Below are 22,885 nucleotides of genomic sequence, written 5' to 3'. Positions count from 1 at the left end.
GCTCGCCAACCGGGGCGGATTGCAACACGTTCTCCGGTGATTTGCAGCAGCGTCGAAGGCGTCGCGTCCAGCTGGCAAAGGTCCAAACCAGCCAGGCAGACTGCTCGGATCCTAAATAGACCTTCCAAGTAAATAAACACGTGTGACGCCCCCCCCCCCGGCCTGCATGGAGCTGCTTTGCTTGTCAGATGGGTGAGATGACAGAATCATATTCATGTTGTGGCTCCATATCGAAGACATATGTTTAGTGGCTTTAGACTGTGACTGTGACTGTGTGTGTGTGTGTGTGTGTGTGTGTGTGTGTGTGTGTGTGTGTGTGTGTGTGTGTGTGTGTGTGCGTCCATCAGTCTGTTCCCCACCTGTAGCCAGGAAGCGATGGGCGGCCAGCAGCAGCTGAGGCGAGATCTTCACTTTCGATTCGCTCTCGCCTTTGAAGGCGGAGAAGTCTCTCTTATTCTTATTGGGCACCACCTTTTTCCTGTTGCGGTTATCAGCTGAGAAGTGACAAACACACACACATTAGTTGTTTATGTGGAGAACAAAAACGCTTCAACCAGACTAACAGCTGGAGGGCAGACAGAGACAAAATCACCAGTCATTGGGAAACGAAGAAGAAGAAGAAAGTGGAAGCTTAGCCTTTAGAAAGGGAGCCGGTTCCTGTGTCAGTGTCAAGTGTTTCACATATAATGCAGCCTTTGATTAACAGGCAAAGCTGCTCTTCAGCGGCACTGTTGGAATATCAGCTGAACACAACATGAACTGACAAATCACAGTTGAACTTCTTCAATCCAACCGCTGAACGAAAAACGAACATTTAGAGCCCAGTTGAACTGTTCATTAATGATTCCAACAGAATTCTCTCTAATCACTGCAACACTATAGGGACATCGTCCATTCATTCTCCTCCTTTTGACGCCAAAACTACTTAAAATGTGAATAATATACCTGTTTTATCTGTTAAAATAGTTATAATCGACGATAAAGAACAAAAACATCAATAGAACAACTTATTCCAAGCTTTTAAAAACGGTGGCGTAACAAAGACCCGAGATGTAAAATGATCTTCACGGACAGTAAAGAGATGAACCCACTCACTGTAAAGGTCCGACTCGTCCAGAATCTCAGATTTGATGATCTCCTCGATGACGTCTTCCAGGGTGACCAAGCCCAGCACCTCGTAGAAGGGATCTCCCTCCCCCTCGTTGTTCACCTTCTGGACGATGGCCAGGTGGGATTTACCTGAAGTGGAACAAAGAGAATCATGAGTGGGGGGGGGGGTTTGTGGATCAACGCATGGAGCATGAGGGTGGTGGGATGTGCAGTTGCATCAGTTGGTGGACGCGTCGTGAAAGCAGGCGATGAATAAATAAACAGAACGAGACGAGGAGAAGCAGATGTAAGCCGAGCCGATGTCTTTCTGTTGAATTAACTGCGGCGGCCATCGCTTCTTTTTGCCAATGTTTTATGAGATATGGGAACACACTGAACTGGGATTTGTTGGCCCTTACGGACACACACACACACACACACGGGTTCATTTGGGGGGAAACATTCAATGTAAACAATGAAAAACATCCACAGCAGAGCTTTAAATGTCTCTATTCTAATATAAATAAGGTCAACTACAACAGAGACATGTGGGGACAGATGCTGGTCCAATGAAAACAGGTGAAGCAGACAAAGCACTTAATAATAATATCTCGTGGTTTTAACGTGACCGCAGAGGAGGAGGAGGAAGAGGAAGAGGAAGAGGAGGAGGAAGAGGAAGAGGAAGAGGAAGAGGAAGAGGAAGAGGAAGAGGAAGAGGAAGAGGAAGAGGAAGAGGAAGAGGAAGAGGAAGAAGAAGAAGAAGAAGAAGAAGAAGAAGAAGAAGAAGACTCGTGGCGTCAACGTCTGCGTGTTCACCACAAACCTCACCGAGCCGCTCCATCACTCAAACAGTCTTATCACAATGTTCTCACAAACAGCCTGTCAATGAGTACAGGTCGTTACAGAGCGGGGTTGGGTCTGGACTTTGGCCACGTGTGTTACTGTACAACACACACACACATGTACACTAAGACACACACACACACAGCTGAACTCTTCACATGACAAACTGTTCAAAGTGCAGATGGACGCACCCAAGAGGACATCTGAGGGTTTGGTCCACCCGGACATAACGTATAGGAGGACACATGTAAGCCAATGGTTTAAGAGACACACACACACACACACACACACACACACACACACACACACACACACACACACACACACACACACACACACACACACACACACACACACACACACACACACACACACACACACACACACACACACACACACACACACACACACGATTTGAAATGTAGGACGGGGTGAGATGTTTTGGTTGCTAAATATAGGAGGAGCCGTCTTCACTGTCAGTCAAAATAGAATCTAAAAAAAGCCTCTGGCATCCCATTCTCCCCAGAAACAAAGAGCCATTAAAGGTTGTGATCAAGCGTAAAAAAAACAAGAGAAGAAGAAGAAGACGCCGCAGAGAGAGAGAGAGAGCGGGAAATCCATCGACGGCCTTCGTTTCCAAAAGCAGAGCAGCAGATCAATGAGATTCACAAAGAGCTCATATGACCACGCGATTAAAAGAAGATAAAAGGCTGTGAGTGTTTCTGTTGTGTGTGTGTGCGTGTGTGTGTGTGTGTGTGTGTGTGTGTGTGTGTGTGTGTGTGTGTGTGTGTGTGTGTCCTTGATGTCTGTCTGCGTGTCCTGGCAAAGTGGGCACCGCCGGCACGATGACACAAACACCACTCCACACACACACACACACTCTCTCTCTCTCGGCTCCGACCTTGCTGGGTTTTACTACGTGAACAGCGCGGAGGGACTTTGAGGAATCCATTTCCCACAAGGCCGGCTCGCCTGTGATGTCACGCCGCGAGAGGTCAGGGCGGACGATGCACTCACTGTACAGCAGCAGCAGCAGCAGCAGCGCTGGACATCCATCGTTGGCTCAGTTACAGTTCTTATTACGGCACGAGGGCGGATTATTTATTAAGTTCACGTACCCAGGATCTGTTTTAGCCTAGAAAATGTCCCGACAAGTGAGAAACTTCCCGGCAGGAACTGGTGTTTTTAAAACATCTTACTTTGTCCGACACAAAGTCATTGATAAAGACAAAGAAAAGAGGCAAACCGACCTTTGAGCTTGAGAAGCTGTGAACAGCAGGAGTTTGGTATTTGTACTAAATTAACGGCTTTTACGAGTCGATCAACTGATGTAATTAATCAAGTCATTGTTAAAGCCCAACATGGGCTTCAGTGTCTTGCTCGAGGACACTAACTATGTAGACTTACAAGAATAAACTCCATCAGGACATCGCTCACTGCAACCTTTAGTTCATGGAGACGAGCATCTTGAGGAGGCGCTACACCCTTGAGACGGGCCACGTGACGCACATGACACCCTGAAAAGGTCCATTGACTTTCACTTAAGTGTTAATCTCTTAAAGTGTCCTCTTAAACCCCCTAAAATCCTCAGGGAGGCACATCAGGACGTGCGTCACACGAGGACGGAGCGGCACGACGGAGAACTTTGAGTCGACGGTGTAACTGCAGCAAGAAAGCCTCTGAGCGCATTCATTAGCCGGATTGTTGTTCATTCCACACAAGATCACTGTAGCAACAAAAATAGAGACAGCATGTCATGGAAAAGGCACTCCGTGTGTGTGTGTGTGTGTGTGTGTGTGTGTGTGTGTGTGTGTGTGTGTGTGTGTGTGTGTGAGAGAGAGACCTCTCCCTGTGGTGCTGAGTCAATATTTCAGAGGAAGCAGGACCCCGGGGGACATACTTGCCCCCAGTTACTGGAGAGTCACTTGAGAGTCTATTGACTCCTTCAGAGCACGCACGCACGCACACACACACACACACACACACACTGAAGTTCAGCCAAGTACAGGCTGCTTCGTGCAGTCGGTGTCTGACCTGCGTCCGCAGAGTTTATAATTAAAACCCACAGAGCGGCCGAGCTCCTGTGTGTCTGAGATGTGTGTTTCACACAGAAACACACACACAGTTGTAAACACAAAGCACAGTGGATATTATATTTCATGAATACAAAATCCGTCCACCGCTCATCCGTTCTACACGCTGCCTCGACTGCTTCTCTCTGACGTCACTTTTTAATATCAACCTCTTTAGATTACTAATCCTTCATTAACTGATCTCAGCTCAGCTTTGGTGTTTTTTTATATATATGTGTATGTTTTGGATTTTACTTGGATTCACTTGAGGTGTCAAAGCTCCAATGAAGTGCACTGATTCAGCCTCGTAGTTTAACAATGTGCCTTCCATTCACACACACACACACACACAGATAACTGTGACAGTGTCCATTAAAATGCCCTAAAAGCAGGAAGTGAAGTCATCAAACTGCTTGGGTTTCATCTGATTAAAAGAGTCCTAAAATAAAAAGTGTTGCTAATTCATTTTCTTTCAATTAACTCATCGTTTCAGCTCTAAATCTCCATCTATCCATCTATCTATATATTATGTTTTTATGATCGTCCGAAGCATTTTGTGCTTAAAAAGGACCACAGATTTGATCCATAACTATGAAGCAACGTGAGACGAACACTTTGTGAAAAACAGGAACCGAGAAACACGGTGACCTTTAGTCACAAACAATAAACTCCTCTGAGCTTCGGGCTGCGGCTTCTCTGTTCTCTTGACGGAGCACACGGCGCAGCGTTCACCAGGAAATGAACACGACACCCTCAGCGTTTCTGCTTTTCTGGGTGATGTAGTCGTTTCTAGTTCCGCGTTGAGTCCGACCCGGCAGCTGGCTACCTGCTCACGGCTTTGACCGTGTTTCAGATCATCATACACTTGAACAGATAAACTCCCAGCGGGTCGGGTGACCTTGCAGGTCTGTTTCTCTGCCCTCTAGCTCTTCCGTCACCGGCCTGTTTGTTGACATGAAACATCGGCGACAAAAGGCCGAGGGGGAGGGGGGGGAGGGGGGGAGGAGGGGGGGGGGGGGGGGGGGGAGACCGATGAGTCTGTATGGGAAAGGAATGCCATGCCACGCATACCGCCCACGCACAAAAACCCAACCGGCACGGACCACGGCCACAGGACCGCAAAGCATGCGCGCCGTGCAGGGATGAAACAAAAACGCATGGCTGCAAACATGCACGGGAACGCAGCACACACACACACACACACACACACACACACACACACACACACACACACAAACAAAGGCCTGTTGTGTGGGACGGGTCAAGCTCTTCCAACCTGTTTTTCCAGCTATAACTGGAGCTCCGTGCACACAGAGCTACTCTGATCATAAGGGACAGTCGTGTGCTGTAAAGAAATGGCTCATCAGATTCAGTACCGATTGTTTTAGAAACCGCTAGTATCGATCCTCCATCACCAGCAGAGGTGGTGACATGTTATGTTTTAGGCTGAAATCGGGCGTAGAATAACACTGCAGGAAAACATGGTGTTGGTGTGGACTGGTGCTGTTGAAGAGTTTCAGTGAGGCGATGAAATATAAACCAGGTTTGACGGTTTAGACGCCAAAACAGTGCACAGCACTGTTCACCTGTGAGCGCCAATCAAAAAGTCTGGAGCCTTGTAGACCAGCTGCTGTATCAAAACTAAACAATCTGTATGTGCCAATATGGATCAATTAGTATTGGCTGCGTACTGACTCCTACTGACAGTGCATGAAGCTGCTTGTGTGCAGAATGTGCGTTTGTATTGAGGCCAGTACGTACATATAAAAGTATATTTTTGACCGGCCCTGCAGCCAATAAAAACCGGGAACTAAGACGTCTCAACAGCCCGATCTGCTCATCCAGGATACGTGTTAACACGAGATGATATCAGGCCCGGTGTGATGTCATATCAACAACATAGACAGCTGTCTGTGTGCGCTTGTGTTCGGGACATCAAGTCATTAGTGCTGAGCCGCTCTTTCTTCATGCTGACTGATATCATTATGGCACACTAGCCTGGAAGTGTTGCTGTGACAGACACACACACACACACACACAGTAAAAGTTGAAGGACTGCGCTGCACCGTCAGCACTTAAAGCTACGACGACTCAACAGGAAGAGAGAGAGAGAAGCAGCAGGCGGCTGATAAGAAGACAGAGAATCGTCTGCTACTGATTTTCCGGCTGCTTGATTGTTTTGTAGCTTTGACGAAGAAGAAGCAGAAGTCCACCGATGTCTGGAGTCGGTCCACACTCCCCAAAGCAACCGGTGCATCCAGGGCTGCAGGTTGCCATCGCTGTGGTGTACTATAGCGATCATTAATAATTCATAAACGGACGATGGACGAGAAGCTCTTAAAGTGCTTAGAAAAATCTAAATAAAACCGCAGTTCAAACTCCATCTGCTGAGGACGACGGTGTGACGATCAATGAGAGAAAACGTGCCGCTTCATGTCGATGAAAACAAACTTTATAACCTAAAAACAGCAGCGGACGATGTAAGAGTGTACTGTGTGACCTGTGTGAGACATGGAAGAATTCTCTGTGTGAGCAGAGGTTTGTCTTCTGCACCATGAAGTGTTTTTTAGCAGATGTCACACGAAGCAGTGAGAATAAAACCCAAATCAATCATTCAGGGTTTATCGTCCATAAATCAAATCAGAGCTGGAGCGATGGGGGGGGGGGGGGGGGGGGGGGGGGTCAGCTGATGTGAGAGGGAGCGAATGTTTACGCTCGGTGACTCAGCAGAACACCTGAAGGGTTGGTCTTATAAATAGAAAGTCAAACATCCGTTGACAGACGCGCACACACACACACACAGAAAACTACCTGCAGAGAACGCTGTTAAGATCCAGCTGGCCGGTTAACTGCTAGATATTGTGTGAAAAATCTTTAGAAAGCTGCAGCTGGTGCCGAGTTTCTCTTTGGTGACGTTGGACTCATTTCTTCTTCATTTTGTTTTTGAGGACGCAACGTGCCGATGTCACCCGAGGCTGCTGTCGCTCAAACTGTGGCAGATTTGTTTTGCAGCAGAGCACAGATAAACAATGACAGTACACACACACACACACATCAGACTGGATAAGATAAAGCGTGTAAGTGCACGGGGGCAAGGTAACAATTCATTGTGTCAATACTGTATTGTTGTGTGACCAAACAAAACAAAAAGCTTTGTACTACAGATTTCATGAGTTCCAACGTGAGACTAGAAGTCACTTTTTATGGATCACACGATGACAAAATGTCCAAAGTGAAAGAAGAAAACAGGAATATTGTGGAGAGGTGTGCAGGGTGATACCACCACAACACACACCCTGAATCCATGAACAACTATGAGGAGCGGATAAGAGCTCGGAAAGTCTTTTGCAAACTCTTAATTATTTAACAATTATTAAAACAAAGCATGACGCCACAACTAACGGGCCCATTCTCTGCCTCGAACACAGCCATGAACAGCATTTAGTGAGTCATGTTTGGAGGGACTTGACCAGGTTTTCCAGGCTGTTAATCTGGAAGATTCTGGGTTTTTGCGAGTCCTCCCGTGTTTTCACTCTGCTGGCGCGCCGCCAGCTCTAATGTGAACACAGCGCTCGTTACACAACAATAACTGCTTTCTGCAAAAAATTCTCTTTCCTGCCGCAAATAAAGACTATTATTGTTTTTTTATCACATTCAAAAATCGCTGCCAAGAGTGAGTCGAACTGCTCCCTCCTTCACAGACGACACAGAAGAGATGGAAGAACGAGAACAGACGGGCGAAGAGACGCAGAGAACGGTAGAATAACCGGAGAGAGAGAGAGAGAGAGAGAGACACACCCATCATACAAAAGAGGAGTGGAGCTTCACCTCCTCCCTGCGACAGCCTCACATGAGACTGGCTAATCTTTTACTCAAGAGTTGTAAATCTCTTTCATACACAGAAAGAGGAACTAACAGTATCTCTGGTCACTGGCACTACAGAGTCAGGTTCACAGATTAGAGCTGAGATTAGGAGTTCAACTGGAGGAGATGTCGTAAATCACGGTGTCCTGGTGTACAGTACGCGTAGGGAGTGTCACAAGCTCGGCCTCATTAGTAAAAGGGAGTGCGTTTCGAGCTGTCAGGACACATGACGAAGCCAACGGTGAAGTACTGATTAAATACAGAGGAAGACAAAAGAGGGGAGGGCGAGGACAGAAACCAGAAAAGCAACTTCAACCGCACAATCCTCTCCGTGGGATGTTTCCATAAAGTTTCCATTCACGTCGTTTGCAGCGTAACACGAGAAACGTGGAGCGCCTGCAGGTCAGAAGACAATGAGATTAAAGGAACGACACTTGTTCCTCTTTATTCACCGTTACAATCGTTATAACGCTAAAGCAGCACGCGTGTGCATTCAGTGTACCTTCAGGAAACTTCTCTGAACCTCTCGGTGACACTCACCGTTACACAACGTTTAACACGACGAGCTCTAGATCCACTAAAGCAGCCTGAACATGAAGACCATCTGAACTGCATGATGGTCTGTGGAGCAGAGGTCAGTCGATCAATTCTTTAGTTTACTCAAATAAAAGCCATCATGTGTTTCCTGTGGGGCTGCAACTAACGATTATTTTAAATCCTCGATTAAACTGATGATTTTCTCGATGAATCGATTAATTGTTCGGTCTGTAAAATGTCAGAAAACGGTGAAAAACGGCCGATGAGGAGTGTTTCCTGAAATCATAGAAGACAGATATTAATCAAAATATTAATATCAGGAGAGACTTTTGGGCATTATTGCTTAAGAATTAACTTAAAATGTTGCATTAATCCATTAATTGTTTCAGCTCTTTGTTTATTTTACACGTTTTGTAACACAAATGACCAAAAATAGTTAATTTGAGAAATAAAATGACCGTTTGTTGTCTTTATTTTTACTACTGCCGCACTGTGTTTGGGCTGAGCCTTCATCATCATCACCATCATCACCATGAATATGAAACTAAATGGTGTAACTAGTATTAAAAAGACACAAAGGAAACAGTGTCGTACGTGTTGTTGTTTTTCCTTTGATGCTGTACCGTCATGACTCAAAGAGCCCGAGGACAACACGCCGGCTGACACACTGCGCCGCTGCTCCAGGGTGCAGCATGTGACGGTCTGTTGACAGAGTGCGAGGAGCCTCCAGTGACTTCACGCTTCACTTGTGCGCTTGTTCTAAATGATGCCCGATGTCCAGAGAGAGAGAGAGAGCGTGAGTTCAAACCGCCCCGCGAGTAACGACGAGTAACGACGAGTAACGACGAGTAACGGCGAGTGCACACGAGGCACAAACTGACGCCATCGGCATCTTTTTTTTAAAATTCTAGTAAATGTCAGAGCTTGTTCCACTATTTGCTATAAAACCACATTTTATTTATAAAAGACACATTTAAGAGGGTGATAAACTATTTTTTTTTATTTCCTTGTCTGATGTCTGCGGTTACTATTTCCTGCAGCGTGTCATTAAAATTTCATCTCATCTAAAAAGGTCGCTTCATAGCCGATCTGAAAGGTCACGTTGTGATGACTGAAAGGGTAGTAGACACACACACACACACACACACACACACACACGTAGACACACACAGACACACACACACACAGACAGAGAGTGATGGAGAAATGTCAGAACATAAAGTATTGATGACTCTTATAACCATCTATTCAGAACTGAACTTTCAGAGTAAACCGTTGAAAATCTTGCAGCATATTTGGTTGTAAAGAGCAGAAAACACACACACACACACACACACACACACACACACACACACACACACACACACACACACGCTGTTGGATGCCATCCCTGTGGAAACGGATGCCAGGCGGCAAGTGAGTGGAATTTGAGATGTAAGCGGGGAGTCAGGTGTGTGTGTGTGTGTGTGTGTGTGTGTGTGTGTGTGTGTGTGTGTGTGTGTGTGTGTGTGTGTGTGTGTGTGTGTGTGTGTGTGTGTGTGTGTGTGTGTGTGTGTGTGTGTGTGTGTGTGTTCCTCCTCATGAATACGGTCCTCGCTGCGGTGTGTGTGTTGTACTGTCGTTAGGTTAGATTTTCTGTGGATATTCTTGGATTTGCCCGCTTGGTTACAGTTTTTAATTAAAAACAATAACTCACGCTGAGTATCGGGGGATTTTCTTTTTTCCAAGTCCAAGTTCAAATCGACTTACTCGCTTGATGAATCTACAGAAGATGAAGAGCAGGAAACAGATAAGATCTGCTCTCACATGCAACCAGCTGAGGCTTCACGACTACGCCGCCGCAGATAAGAGGCCGAGCTCCTCCGTCACTAGCTACAGAGTCAACACGTCAAAAGAAGTATTTCAGCCACTAAATGTTGCTCCTTTCACTAAATACAACCGTGCAGTCTCTCCTCACACAAGGTCACCACTCAGACGTAGGAGTGAAGCATTTACATGTAGTTGGTACCGGTAGCAAGCTGTCAATCACCAGGTAGCCCCGCCCCTAAAGCATCCCCTGCTTTATGGTCTGTTTGACTCTAAATGGACCATCATTTACTAAATGAACATCATGCTGTATTGAAGAAGACTTGAAACTAGAGATTGAGACCATAAACTCATGTTTACAATGTTTACTGAGGTAATAAATCAAGAGAGAAGTAGAGTCATTTTCTCATAGACTTCTATACAACCAGAGGAAAGAAGAAAACACGCCGCCGTAAAATGAAATGACAGTTCCCAGATATTTTTACCACGGTGTCAAAAGCTCTTTGGACCTCATGGTTCAGGCTCTCTGAGTGGCTGCTCTCTGTACACACTGAGTAGAAGTGTTGATGAACTGACTACGAGCTGGAACACTTGGCTTCGCCAAACTTTTCATACTTCAGCTCCTTTTGTGCAAATTGTAGCTAAATAACAAGTTTGGAGCTGTGAAGAGATTCATAAGACAGGTTCAGCTCCGAGGGGAGGCCAGATGTCAACGAGCAGACGCATCGCCCCAAAGCGCTGCAAAGTGCAGCAAAAAAAACTTTTTTAGTGTTATTCACACTGATGAGTTGAAACTGTACCAGATGTCTGAACTCAACCGTACTCAAAGCAAAGAAGTCACAGGATGCTGCTGACGAGGAAACATCGTTACGTAGTTTCTTGTGAAAATGTTTCTTGTAATTTCTTGTATATCTGACCACCAGTGATGAGGCACCGGTGCGTTTTCTCCATCGTGTTACTCAAACTCAACACGACTTACTGAGTATTTTACTCATAACGGTCTTGCAGTAAACGTCTCTGCCGAGCTATGAGCCAACGTGGATTGTTTTCAATTCTCTGTGCAGCCCTTGTGTGTGTGTGTGTGTGTGTGTGTGTGTGTGGCACTGCAGCTCGTTGCCAAACCCTCCCACCTGACCAACCGAGCCGATACTAAAGACGAGCCGCAGGGCCGTTTCTTGGCCCAAATGTCACGCAGCGCCACCACCACCACCACCACCACCACCACAGCTACCACAGCCACTCAAAAGTCAAATCTACAGCAGCTGATCTGGGAGAAGATGCTGGTCCAAGAAGACGCGGCGACTCAGTCGGGATGCATTCAGTGAGACAGAATCACGAGGACACCGTCAGGAGAACAATCGCTGTGAGGAGATACAGACACAGCAAGTGTGTCTTCCGTCTGTGGCCTTGAGACGAGACGCCTGAGGAAAGGAAAAATAAATCCCTGCAGGGGGGGGGGGTGGCGTCACTGTCTGTGTGTGTGTGTGTCCTCTCCTGAGAGAGGCAGTGTGCACATGAGGATAAGCAGCACAAAGCAAGAAGAGAGAAGTGAAATGAGGATGTGATCTTGGATATCAACGATAAAACGTTTTGTTTCCCGTCGAAGCCTCGACACCACTCCAGTCATGTTTTGTCAGAAACACGACTTCAGACAAACAACGGGTGTTCTTGCTCACCTTGTTTGGGTTGTAAGAAAAAAAGGCCAAAACCTGCTTTCTCTTGTTCTAACACCACCGGAAATATCTAAGATGGTGACTTGGCTCAGTATCCCTCCTGAAACTCTTGAGCAAATACTCACACCGGGTTGAAATTTAAAGCTAACCCGACTTCCAGTCGGGGAGTCTGGAGGTCAGATATCGTCTCCTAATGAAACGCTTGATGCTCACAGCAACCACAACCCTCTGGATACGATCACATAAGACACTTTATCTACCAGCAAAAACACACACAAAGAAGAACGTGTTGGGGGTTGTTTTCCATGCAGGACGAATCCACACATCCCATCGATCACCAAACCAGAGTGAGCTCACGGAGAGGTTCACATAATCATGTTGACATTTGCCAAAAAATGATGCTGGGAAAGAGGAGCAGAACTGAAATCATCTCACACACACACACACACACACACACACACACACACACACACACACACACACACACACACACACACACACACACACACACACACACACACACACACACACACACACACACACGCTTCAGAGATGAGCATCCAGTCCACCAACACGTCTGACGGCCTCATAAATAGTGAAAAATCAACTGCACGGTTTCTGTACGGCGTCTTCTACTCAAGTACTAGTTTGAGGCACTTGTACTTTATTTGAGTATTTCTATAGTTGTGCTACTTTATACTTCCACTTCACTACATTTCAGAGGCAAATATTGTACTTTTTTACTGCACTACTTCTACTTCATACCTTTAGTTTTCTTTATAATATCAATACAAAACTGAATCAACTACAATTATTGTAATTCAAAAGGGTCCATTGTGCACGATTAAGTATTTGTTTTCCCACATGAGTACTGCTAAATATACTTTAAGATCGGAGTACTTTTCCCACCACTGCCTGTGTTGGACAACCACAGTATTAAATTGGGGATTTCTTTATCGTATCAATGACGTCACAAGATCCCCCACGAACCTTTCTTGAACTCCTCCAGCATGGAGTCCAGCTTGGTGTCGTGGAACACGAAGTGGACCGGGTGGTTGTAGAACTTGGTGATGGTCTTGAGCGTGGTGCAGTCGTCCGGGTCCACGAAGGCCAGGTCCTTGACGTACAGGATGTCCACGATGTTGGAGCGCTCGTGCTCGTACACGGGGATCCTCGTGTAGCCGCTCTCCATGATCTCGGACATGGTGTTGAAGTCCAGCACGGTGTCGCTGTGGATCATGAAGCAGTCGCCCACCGGCGTCATGACGGCCTCCACCGTCTTGGTGCGGAGCTCCAGCGCGCCCTGGATCATGTTGAGCTCCTCCTTCACCAGGTCGTTGTACGGCTCGGTCACCTTCAGCATGCCCACCAGCTTCTCCCGGTTGTACACGGTGCCGATCTCCTGGCCCAGGACGCAGTCCAGGAGCTTGCTGATGGGCCACGACAGGGGGAAAGTCAGCAGCATGAACAACTTGGTGACCATGATGGTGTTCGCTCCGACCGCCAGGCCGTGCCGCGAGCACAGCGCCTGCGGCACGATCTCGCCGAAGATCACGATGCCCACCGTGGAGGCGACCACGGCGCCGATGCCGGACTTGGTGAGGTCGTCCAGCAGGATGGTGAGGGTGGTGTTCACCAGGACGTTCCCGAGGAGCAGCGAGCACAGCAGGTAGTTGCCCTTCCGGCGGATGGGCTCGATCTTCCGCGCGTACTTCTTCTCCTTCTCGGTGCCGCAGCTCTGCACGATGCGCAGCTCCATCGGGTCCAGCGCCATCAGCCCGAGGTTGAGCCCGCTGAACATGCCGGACAGCACCAGCAGGAAGCAGATGATGATCACCTGCAGCCAGGTGGGCAGCAGCGACTTCGCCACCTCCACCACGCGCACCCTGCCGTCCTTGTCGTCCATCAGGTTCCACGTCTCCTCCTTCTCCTGGGTGTCGCGGACGCACAAGCCGAACACCTTGACCGCCTCGCTCTTGCGGAGCTGCTTGATCCGGAGGCTGACCACGCCGGAGGTGTTTTGGTTGGTCACCACCATGGAGCCCTTCACTTCTATGTCCTTCGTGAGTTCGGAACAAGTCCTGTTGACCGGGGTCATGAGTGCGCCGAAGGTGTCGTCCTCTTTCTCGCTGGAGTAAAGTTCCGTGAACTTGAGGAGCGCCGAGGTGTTCGGGAGCAAGTGGAGCCCGTAGAACCTGAAGAGGATGTCGCTGCCCTCGGTCACCTGGATAACCCCTCTCTCGGTGGTCCCCGCCGGCGTGTCGCTCTTCTCCAGCCGCATGCCGAGTATCCGGGGCCCGCTTCTCGACTCCGCCGCCGCCTCCTCGGCCCGGCTGGCCGCCAAAACACCAGAAAAGACGAGTAAAGTTAGCGTGAACCCGAGTCCACTCGAGTCTATCGCCATGTTTGTTTCGCTCTCTGCGAATGGGGGGAACTGACGTCACACCTACTCGTTTCCAACTAGCACCACCCTGCTCATTTGCATAACCACAAACATCGACAAGGCAGCCAATCAGCGGGTGTGACGTCATTCGACCGAGCCCCCTTCAGTTATCATTTTTAAGGTCGACTGATATATATATATTTTTTTTGCTTTTAAGGTGGACTGTGTGGAGTTTAAAAAATGTCACTAAGTTACATGTCTTTTTTTTTACTCATTTTATACTTTTTCTAAATTTTGAGCTTTGACAACATTTATTTTATTTATTTATTTATTTTATTTATTTTATTTATTTTATTTATTTTATTTATTTTATTTATTTTATTTATTTTATTATTGTTATTTTTATTTATCATTATTTCTATTTTTATTTTTATAAAACCTGAACGATATGAGTGCTGATCAATACAGCTGAATTACCATATAGTACATTGTCCTTTTTACATTCTTTTTCGTTAACAACAATCCAGATATAGTATATTGGCATTTCAATTGCAATTATCTTTATTCCAATGAATCTCCAGGCCTGTATTGAGGGATAAATGGGATTAAAAACATTTTAAACTCTTCTTGTTGCTTGTTGGTGTCAAATTATAAATGTAATAGTTTCCTATAAGAGACAGAATACCAATTCAGTTCACATTTAGTCAAATTAAATAAGTCAATACAACTAACTGACATTAAACTATTTGAATTTAAATAAAGTGAAATACCCTACTGTCAAAAGTGTTGTTTTTTTATCATGGTACTACTTCTGACACATTAGGCGTTACAGGTGATGGAAACATTTAAGTATGAGATGATAAGTGACAAAGACACAACAACACAATAACTGATGTTTTTGGATTGAGGCTCGGTGACATTGCAGTTTGTTTTGTATCTGAAAGATCATTCTTTCATGCGTTTTTCTCTTTTTCTGTGTACATTTCTATTCATGATCCATAACATACGACTGTGGTGGAAAACATGGGACTATAATAATCTACTAATGTATGTGAACCTGTTTTCTACTGAACACTGAACACCCACCTGCTCCATTCTATTAAACTGACCTTTGGACAAAAGAATGTTGGTGCTGATAGAAAAAGAAAGAAGGAAGTCTGAGTAGTGGAGAACTCCTGTATTATTTTGTCAAAGTAGAGAAGAACTTGAAATTAAAAAGATGAAACTACAAATAACTATCTTCTTTTTCTTTTGAAACATCAGTATATTAAATGTCTTTGCTTAGAACAGAGCTCCATCTTGTGGTCAAATCACACACAGTGCAGCCTGATCAATGCTGTTCAAATAGAAATCAGCTTTCCATTATTAATGCTGGTTTTATAGTCCAGCGGTTCCCAACCTAGAGTCCGGTCCCCTCCGGAGAATCAATCTGAAAAGTAACCACAGTGCAGTGTTACGTGATGTATAAATTAGCATGAAGAGGTAATGCTCATGTAAAGTACATCAAAAATGTACTTAAGTACAGTACTTGAGTAAATGTACTTAGTTACATTCCATCACTAATTAAACAAAAACCAACTTGACTTAAAACAACATGAGATGAAACAGTGATATTTATCGGGGTATTCGGTTCCGTCATCTCCCCCTAAAACCACAAATTGTTTGTTTTAAATTTCTGTTTTGTGTACAAATAAAACAAACAAGCTACAATATGTTAGTTAGTGCACATTAGAGGTGTTGACAGGTGTTTGGAGAGATCCAGTTTAGCTGCTTGTAGTCTTTACGCCATGCTAAGCTAACTGCTATCTAACACTTGAAATAATTGACCAATCATCAATGTTTGTGCACATGCTAACAGAGCAAAGGTCTCTTGTTGGTTGGCCTGGTTTGCTGAAGTGGTTGTGGTTGTGGTTGCTATGTGAGGGTGGTTTGCGGGTCACTCAGGATGCCTTGCCACTCTGCACTACCTCAGTGACCTCAGCAGGACGGACAGAAAAGCCTCCTCTGAGTCCTCCAGTACTTCCTGCTCCTCCAGAGAGAATCACAGAAGCTGCAGTCCTTACCCGGCTGGTAAATATGTGTTCAGTAGTTCTCTGCTGGTAAAAGGTCCTCGCTGCCTCATCAAGCTCCTCTCACACAGTAGCTGATACCTCGACAACGTTAAGCCTTCCTCCAGGTTCCACCATCAGGTTCTAGAGCTGCTGCCACGTCAGGCATCAATCATCCTCTTCCCAAATCTCTGGGAGGGAGTAAAAAAAAAAGGGCCGACTGCAACTTCATGTCCTCAACGTCCTTCAACGTACAACAAAATATGTCTCTAATGCATCAAACCCTGAACAACTGCTCCCTGCCTCCTGTAAGTATGGCAAAGCCTCATGTGAAATATTTCCTGCATCAGATCACACTGTCCTGTTTTTGTTTTTGTTTTGTCCTCCAGAAAGCGCTACAAGAGTCTCTGTACTGACCAACCTGCAGCTGCTATATTCAATTTATTCCCTTTTGTTTCATGGTGATGAAAAATACATATAAAAATGATTTTATTGGTTCATTGCACAGATACAGATCATAAGGAGCTGTTAATATAACGGTTTATGTCTTTATTCAAGTTAAAGTAGCAAAAATACAGTGTAAAAATGTTCCACTACAACAGTCACTATGCAGAGGCCTCTTTGAAAGTCTGCCAACATATAATAAAAGTACATTGTTCTTTATTGGCGTAGCTGGTTGAGAAGTAGCTCATTGGGTTTAATCTACAACAATGCTTCATATTTCATCAAATGTTTTGTATGAAAATTCTTAATCTGCAGAGTAACTTATCTCTAAAGTTGGAGTGAAGTAAGTAAAGTACAACATCTCACTTATAAATGCAATGTAATATAAAGTGTTATGAAATGAGAATGCTGAGTACCTCTAAATTGTACTTTAGTAGTATTTGAGTACATAGATTCAGTCCACAGGTTAAGAGGAAGAAGAAGAAGAAGCAGCAGATGAAGAAGAGGAAGCTTTAAAAAGGAAGAAGAAATACTTTAATTGTTTCACTTTATTGTTATTTCCTAACAGACGAGCCTGAAATACACACACATGCAACAGAGATGTCAGCGCAAAGAGACGACGTCCTCACACCTGGTGATGATGTTCACACGACACCCAGATGATCAATATCTGTATTTGGGTTTTTGTCAGATTACTGAAAAACATATTTATTTTACTCGCCTAGAAGTACAAACTGAAAAATATCTAAACACAGTTCAGTGTTCTACTCAAACGATTTTATGCATTTCGGCGACACCTTGTGGTCACATCTTCATTCAGGACAGTGAGTTACTGTAAATACAGCATGCTCAGTGTATTCAACGATTCACTTAACATACATATAGTGCAGCAGCCATACAGTTGAATCACCTCCCAAAGCTGAACATAACAACCTTTTGTTGTTGTTGTTGTTGTTGTTGTTGTATTACACTACTTTAGTTTTAAACAGAGCAGATTTGAGGGTTTTATTAAACCACAGTGACTTCCTCCTCTGGGTCTCCAGGAAACTGAAACCTCAGTCAGAGGGGCAGACGGAGACACTGCAGAGACGAAGACACAGAAAGCTGGAGGCAAACATCAGTAAATCAGAGAGTCACACACGGGACCAGCTGCAGAAGGAGTACTTACAGGTTTTACTTCAGTAGAAGTAGTAATACTACAGTGTCTGCTACAAATCCTGCATTCAACTCAGTTCAATGTAAAACGTTCCTAAGATACAAACAACACAAAGTGTCAAAAACTAAAGTGCAACAACTTTCAACAAAAGTTTATAATGTAGACAACTGAATCAGCAGCAATATGAATATAATAATACATTACAAATATTATTTAGCATTTAAGCTGCATTGTAAGTAGCTGAGATGGAACACATGACTTAGTTTAATCAACAGTAATGCATCATATTTTGTTTAAGTATCGTGTCATTTCACAAGCTCCACCCAATCTCCACCCTAGAGAGGCCTAATCAACCATCATTACACACCTGTGTGTCCAGAGACCTTCATTTATAAAAAGCTGTGGACTAAAAGGTACAAGATGTGCCTCTGAGATGTGGCAGAGTGGGAGTATACAATGGAAATACTCAAGTCAAGTACCTCAAAATTGTACTTTAGTTCTTTAGTAAGTACTTTGCATGGGACAAATAAATAAAAGATTAAGAGGGATGGATGACAGAGAAGACCGAAATAATGTGAGTGAAGCTTGTGTGAGACACGTCCATTTACTCAAGTACTGTACTAAAGTACAATTTTGAAGTACTTTAATTTCAATTAAGTATTTCCATTTTATGCTTTAAGATTAAGAATAGCTGGGACATGTGCAGAGTTACAGCAGCAAAGTGGACAGTGAACAACAAGAGGCATCAGTAAAGAAAGAAATAAGCAGTAAAGATACTTCTACTACATCTCAGGGTGACATATTGTACTTTTCACCACATTAATCCAGCAGCTACAGTACCGCTGTATTCAGACCAGTTACTTTAGAGTTTAATATGTTACATAAACATGTGATCATATCCAACACAGTGTCAAAGGTTTAAAACGTTTTGTCTTGTGGCCTCGAATATAAAAGTTGAGGAAAGTTGAGGCTGCTTGTCATGTTTCAGTTGCAATTTTTTTTAAAGCAAAAATGCTTCATTTCATGGTGCCAGTTTCTAAAATGTGAGGATCTACTTCTTTATTTATTTATTTATTTATATATATATCCAAGTTGGAACTGTTGGTTGGACAAAACAAGCATTGTGACTTCCATTGATGCTGCTTAAGGGACATTTTCAGTGCAGTGCTTTTACTTGTGAGTATTTTACATCCCTGCCTCCAAATGAGCACTTAAACCTCCGCACACACGTGAACCTCTGTACACGCGTGAACCTCTGTGTGCGGTCGTTTCATTTATCAGTTCACTAGGGGTCATAGTTGCCTCAAACTTCTTAATTACCACTTTACTCCACTTTTGCTCGCGCTTAATGTGTTTTATAGGTTTCCGTGTTTTCATGTCAAAAGTAGAACTTTAACAAACCCTGCGCCCTCACCACGGAGGGGAGTGGAGAGAGAGAGAGAGAGAAGGAGGGAGGAGTGGAGAGCACGAGAGAGGGAGAGGGAGGGGAGTGGAGAGGAGGCGGGTGGTGGGGGAAGCCTGGAGGAAAAACATTAGCCCCTCGTTTCTCCTCGCAGTTGTGAGATTTTTCGTGTTAACTTTCCAGGACGCTTCTTCAGCTCCGCCGCAGGACGCACCGCACAAAGGACGCGCCGCACCGCACCAAGGACGCACGGTAAGGAGACATGCTGCCACTCGCACTTTGGGTTGACCTTGGGGGCGTCAAGGAGAAGCGAGGGAAGGTGGTCGACATGCTGAGATGGATTTATTTTTTTTGGACGGGGGGGAGAAAGGGAAGCGATGGAGGAGGAAGAGAGAAAGGCAGACAGGCGAACAGGAAGCTGTAGAGAATGAAGGGCGAGCGTTGTCCGGTTCCGAGTCCCAAACTTTAAAAGTAACGGAAAGAATTAAAGAGCGAGTTGAAGGAGAAGAGAGTTTGTGTGTCTGGGTTGGAAAAAGGGGAAACACCTCTGCTTCACCTACTTTCTTTTCTCTCAAAACGGCTCATCGTGGGTGTGTTTCCACAACAACACGGGTTACTTTGCGTTCATTTAACTGAGCGCAAACTTCTCCAACACTTCTTACAGTCCACATGTTTTACTTAAACTCTTCTTTTTTACTGTCGACGTGTGTTTTGTTGGTTTTTGGGCAGGATTGTTCAGTCTGTAGTGTGATGTAGGTGAAGATGACGACACTATTATTGAACTATAATTGTTGTTGTCTTACTTATGGCGGTAAAGGTGGAGCTGATTTAGACTGCTTTATATACTGCTGTATAGCTCAATCTATAATAATACTTCATTTATCTTTAATACATCTGAATCTGTAAAGTAGGCCAAATTTACATAGTGGAGTAAAAAGTTCTATATTTGCCTCTGAAATACAGCAGAGTAGAAATATAAAGTAGAAGAAATTTAAAACACTCAAGTAAAGTACAAGTGCCTCAAAATTGTAGTATAAAAAAGTATATTATTTAAGTAAATGTACTTCGTCTAAAAGGTCTAAAATGTCTGAAATAAGAAACATTTTATGCAACTTTTGTTTCATGTCTTTATACAATCACCAGTTGTGTGCTGCTGTATCATGTTAGCACCGTTTACACTGAAGTGACATCCAAGTGTCACCTGAAACAAAACATCTGCTTCTCTTCTTCTCGCTCTATCTTAACTTTTCACCCCTGATGTTACATTTCTATGCTCTCAACATGAGTGATCTCTTCATGCTGTAATTGATGCAGCGTCACTTCCAGAGAAAAGGAAACCGACAGTATGTGTGATCTGTCAGCAGTACAGGGATAAAGCTCCAGCCACCGTCGAAAGAACTGAGCAACGTGATCGTCATGAGACTACAGGAACACTTTGTATATTTTGACTAATTAAAAATTCACCTGTGCCGTTTGGAGCGGGCCGCTTGTTTGCTGCGTTCTTCAGCGTTCGGACTTCAGCGACTTGAGGAAAAGTTTGGTTGTTACACCAGGCGACTGTGACTCAGTGGAAGAGCACGGTCGTCCTTCAATCAGAGGATCGGCGGTTCGATCCCCACTGGTCGGGGACTAAACCCCAAATTGGTTCCGAATGTTAGATAGTCCTGATGGGCAGGTGGCACCTTGCATGGTAGCCCCTGTCATCAGTGTATGAATGTGGTGTGAATGTAGTGTTAAAGCGCTTTGAGTGGTCGGAAGACTAGAAAAGCGCTTTACAAGTACAGACCATTTACCATCAGTATGTCCAGCATCCAGCAGCTAAAGTGAACTGCAGGTCAATAAGCAGCGGCTGCACCTGAAGCTCCGCCCCCTCAGTTCCTCAGCAAGGTTTATTAATATTGAACAAATTGCACCAAATTCGACACAGCCCTTCATGGGGTCCTCAGCAAAACATGCACACGGTGTGAAGACGATCAGATGAGCGGTTTTCGAGATACGCGAAGAACACACAGACAGACTCACTTCATAGTAGACAAAATACGATGCATTTAAAGTTAAGTTAATTGTACAAATGTTTTTGAAAAATGTCAAGAAACAAGACAAAAAGAAGTGTACGGTCATGCTAACTGAGGCTGAGCGCTGCTATGAGCTAAATGCTAATGTCTGTGTGCTAACATGCTTACAATGACAGTCGTTACGATTCATCCTGAAGGGAACATGAATGTCTGTACTATATTTCATGGCAATTTGTTGACATTTCACGCTAAAACCACAAATGTGAAACTCATGGTGGCGATAGTGGATTTATCCTCTGGGGAACATGAATGTCTGCACGAAGTTTCATGTTATTCCATCCAGCAGTTGTTGAGATGTTTCAGTCTGAACCAAAGATGTGAACAACTGACAAAACAAATAAAGAAAAGCAACACAAATAGAGAAGAAAAACTGTAAATATGACAAACGTAAATTCAATTAAAACCTATGAAGGAGAAGTATTTTACAAAAGCAACACGCTGCAAGATGAGGAAAGAATGTCGTCATGAATCGAAGCTTGTGCACGAGTTGAAGAAGCAGGAGTAAGAGTGTGTGTGTGTGTGTGTGTGTGTGTGTTACAGGCAGTTAATAAGAAAGAAAAACTTGTGCATGTGACTGAACCTCGGCAGCGTCGTCTAAACTGAACACTGACAGGAAAGGTCATTTAAGGCAAATCCTTGAATCTGATCTGGATGACTATCAGCCAGCTGCACTAATGAATCTGGGTTTGCGTCGCAGCTTGAAGGTTGTCCGTTGTTAGATTGATGAGTCTTTGTGGTGCATGGAGGAGGTTATTGAGCGTAAAAAGGTCAATCAAAACGTCTGGGTTTTATCAGGTAAGGTAAGAGGAGGAGCGGCTCCGTGGCCTGAGAGGTCAGGTGAATTATTCAGAGGTCGATTGTTCGGGTCTTTTGGTGCGGCGCTCGGGGCTCGGCGCTGTATTGTGCCCTTGTGTCATAACTGCTTCTCACTTTTCCCATTCTTGCTTTGTTAATGCTCATCATCATCATCATCAGCGGAGAAAGAGGTCCTAATGGGCGACGGCTCTATTCCTGTATCAGAGTCACAAATCAGTTCAGTTTGTAATGTTCTCCAAAGGCAAATCTTTTTTATTCCCAGACATGAATTTTGAGAAAAAGAGACGGTTTGTGAGCGACGACACACAGCAATCCATTAATCAGTAACTCACAGGAACACGGCCGGTATGTTCGCTTCTGTTGTGTTTACTCAACCTAGTTGTCGGGTAGATTAAAGCTGATGCTGTGGGCCGTTGTGAAGTTAAACCTTTACTTAAGTAAAAAATACCAATACTGCTATTTAAAACAGATACAAGTAAAAGTGATGCATTTCAAAAGAGAGTAAGTGAAAGTACCTGGCCCCTGTGACTGACACACTGCCAGATTATACATCATTAGATTGGCGGAGCTCGTTTTAACTACTTTATACTCCGTTCAGTTGTTCACCTCAGTGGCTCCAAAAGGTCACAGGCAGTGCTGGAAGTGGAACTTCTCACAAGCTGCTTCTTACTCTTCTC

The 22,885-nt window shown here is 44.6% G+C and overlaps 1 protein-coding gene across 2 annotated transcripts in view; it reads right to left on the bottom strand.

Annotated features, from left to right (window-relative positions):
• Positions 1 to 14,288, bottom strand: part of LOC306697471 (metal transporter CNNM4-like) — a gene marked incomplete at its 5' end in the record, with an annotated part of 34,436 nt that extends 20,148 nt beyond the window's left edge. For both annotated transcript variants that reach the window (XM_079161415.1, XM_079161416.1), the window contains 3 exons: positions 360 to 494; positions 1,096 to 1,239; positions 12,875 to 14,288. In XM_079161415.1, coding sequence (XP_079017541.1) covers positions 360 to 494; positions 1,096 to 1,239; positions 12,875 to 14,288 — 1,693 coding nt within the window. The remainder of the gene's footprint in view (positions 1 to 359; positions 495 to 1,095; positions 1,240 to 12,874) is intronic.
• Between the last annotated feature and the right edge of the window lie 8,597 nt (positions 14,289 to 22,885).

This window comes from Pholis gunnellus (genome assembly GCF_910591455.1).
Source record: "Pholis gunnellus genome assembly, chromosome: 6".
In the NCBI taxonomy this organism is placed as follows: Eukaryota; Metazoa; Chordata; class Actinopteri; order Perciformes; family Pholidae; genus Pholis; species Pholis gunnellus.
Note: the sequence above shows the minus strand (reverse complement) of the source record. Positions and strands in the feature narration are given on the sequence as shown.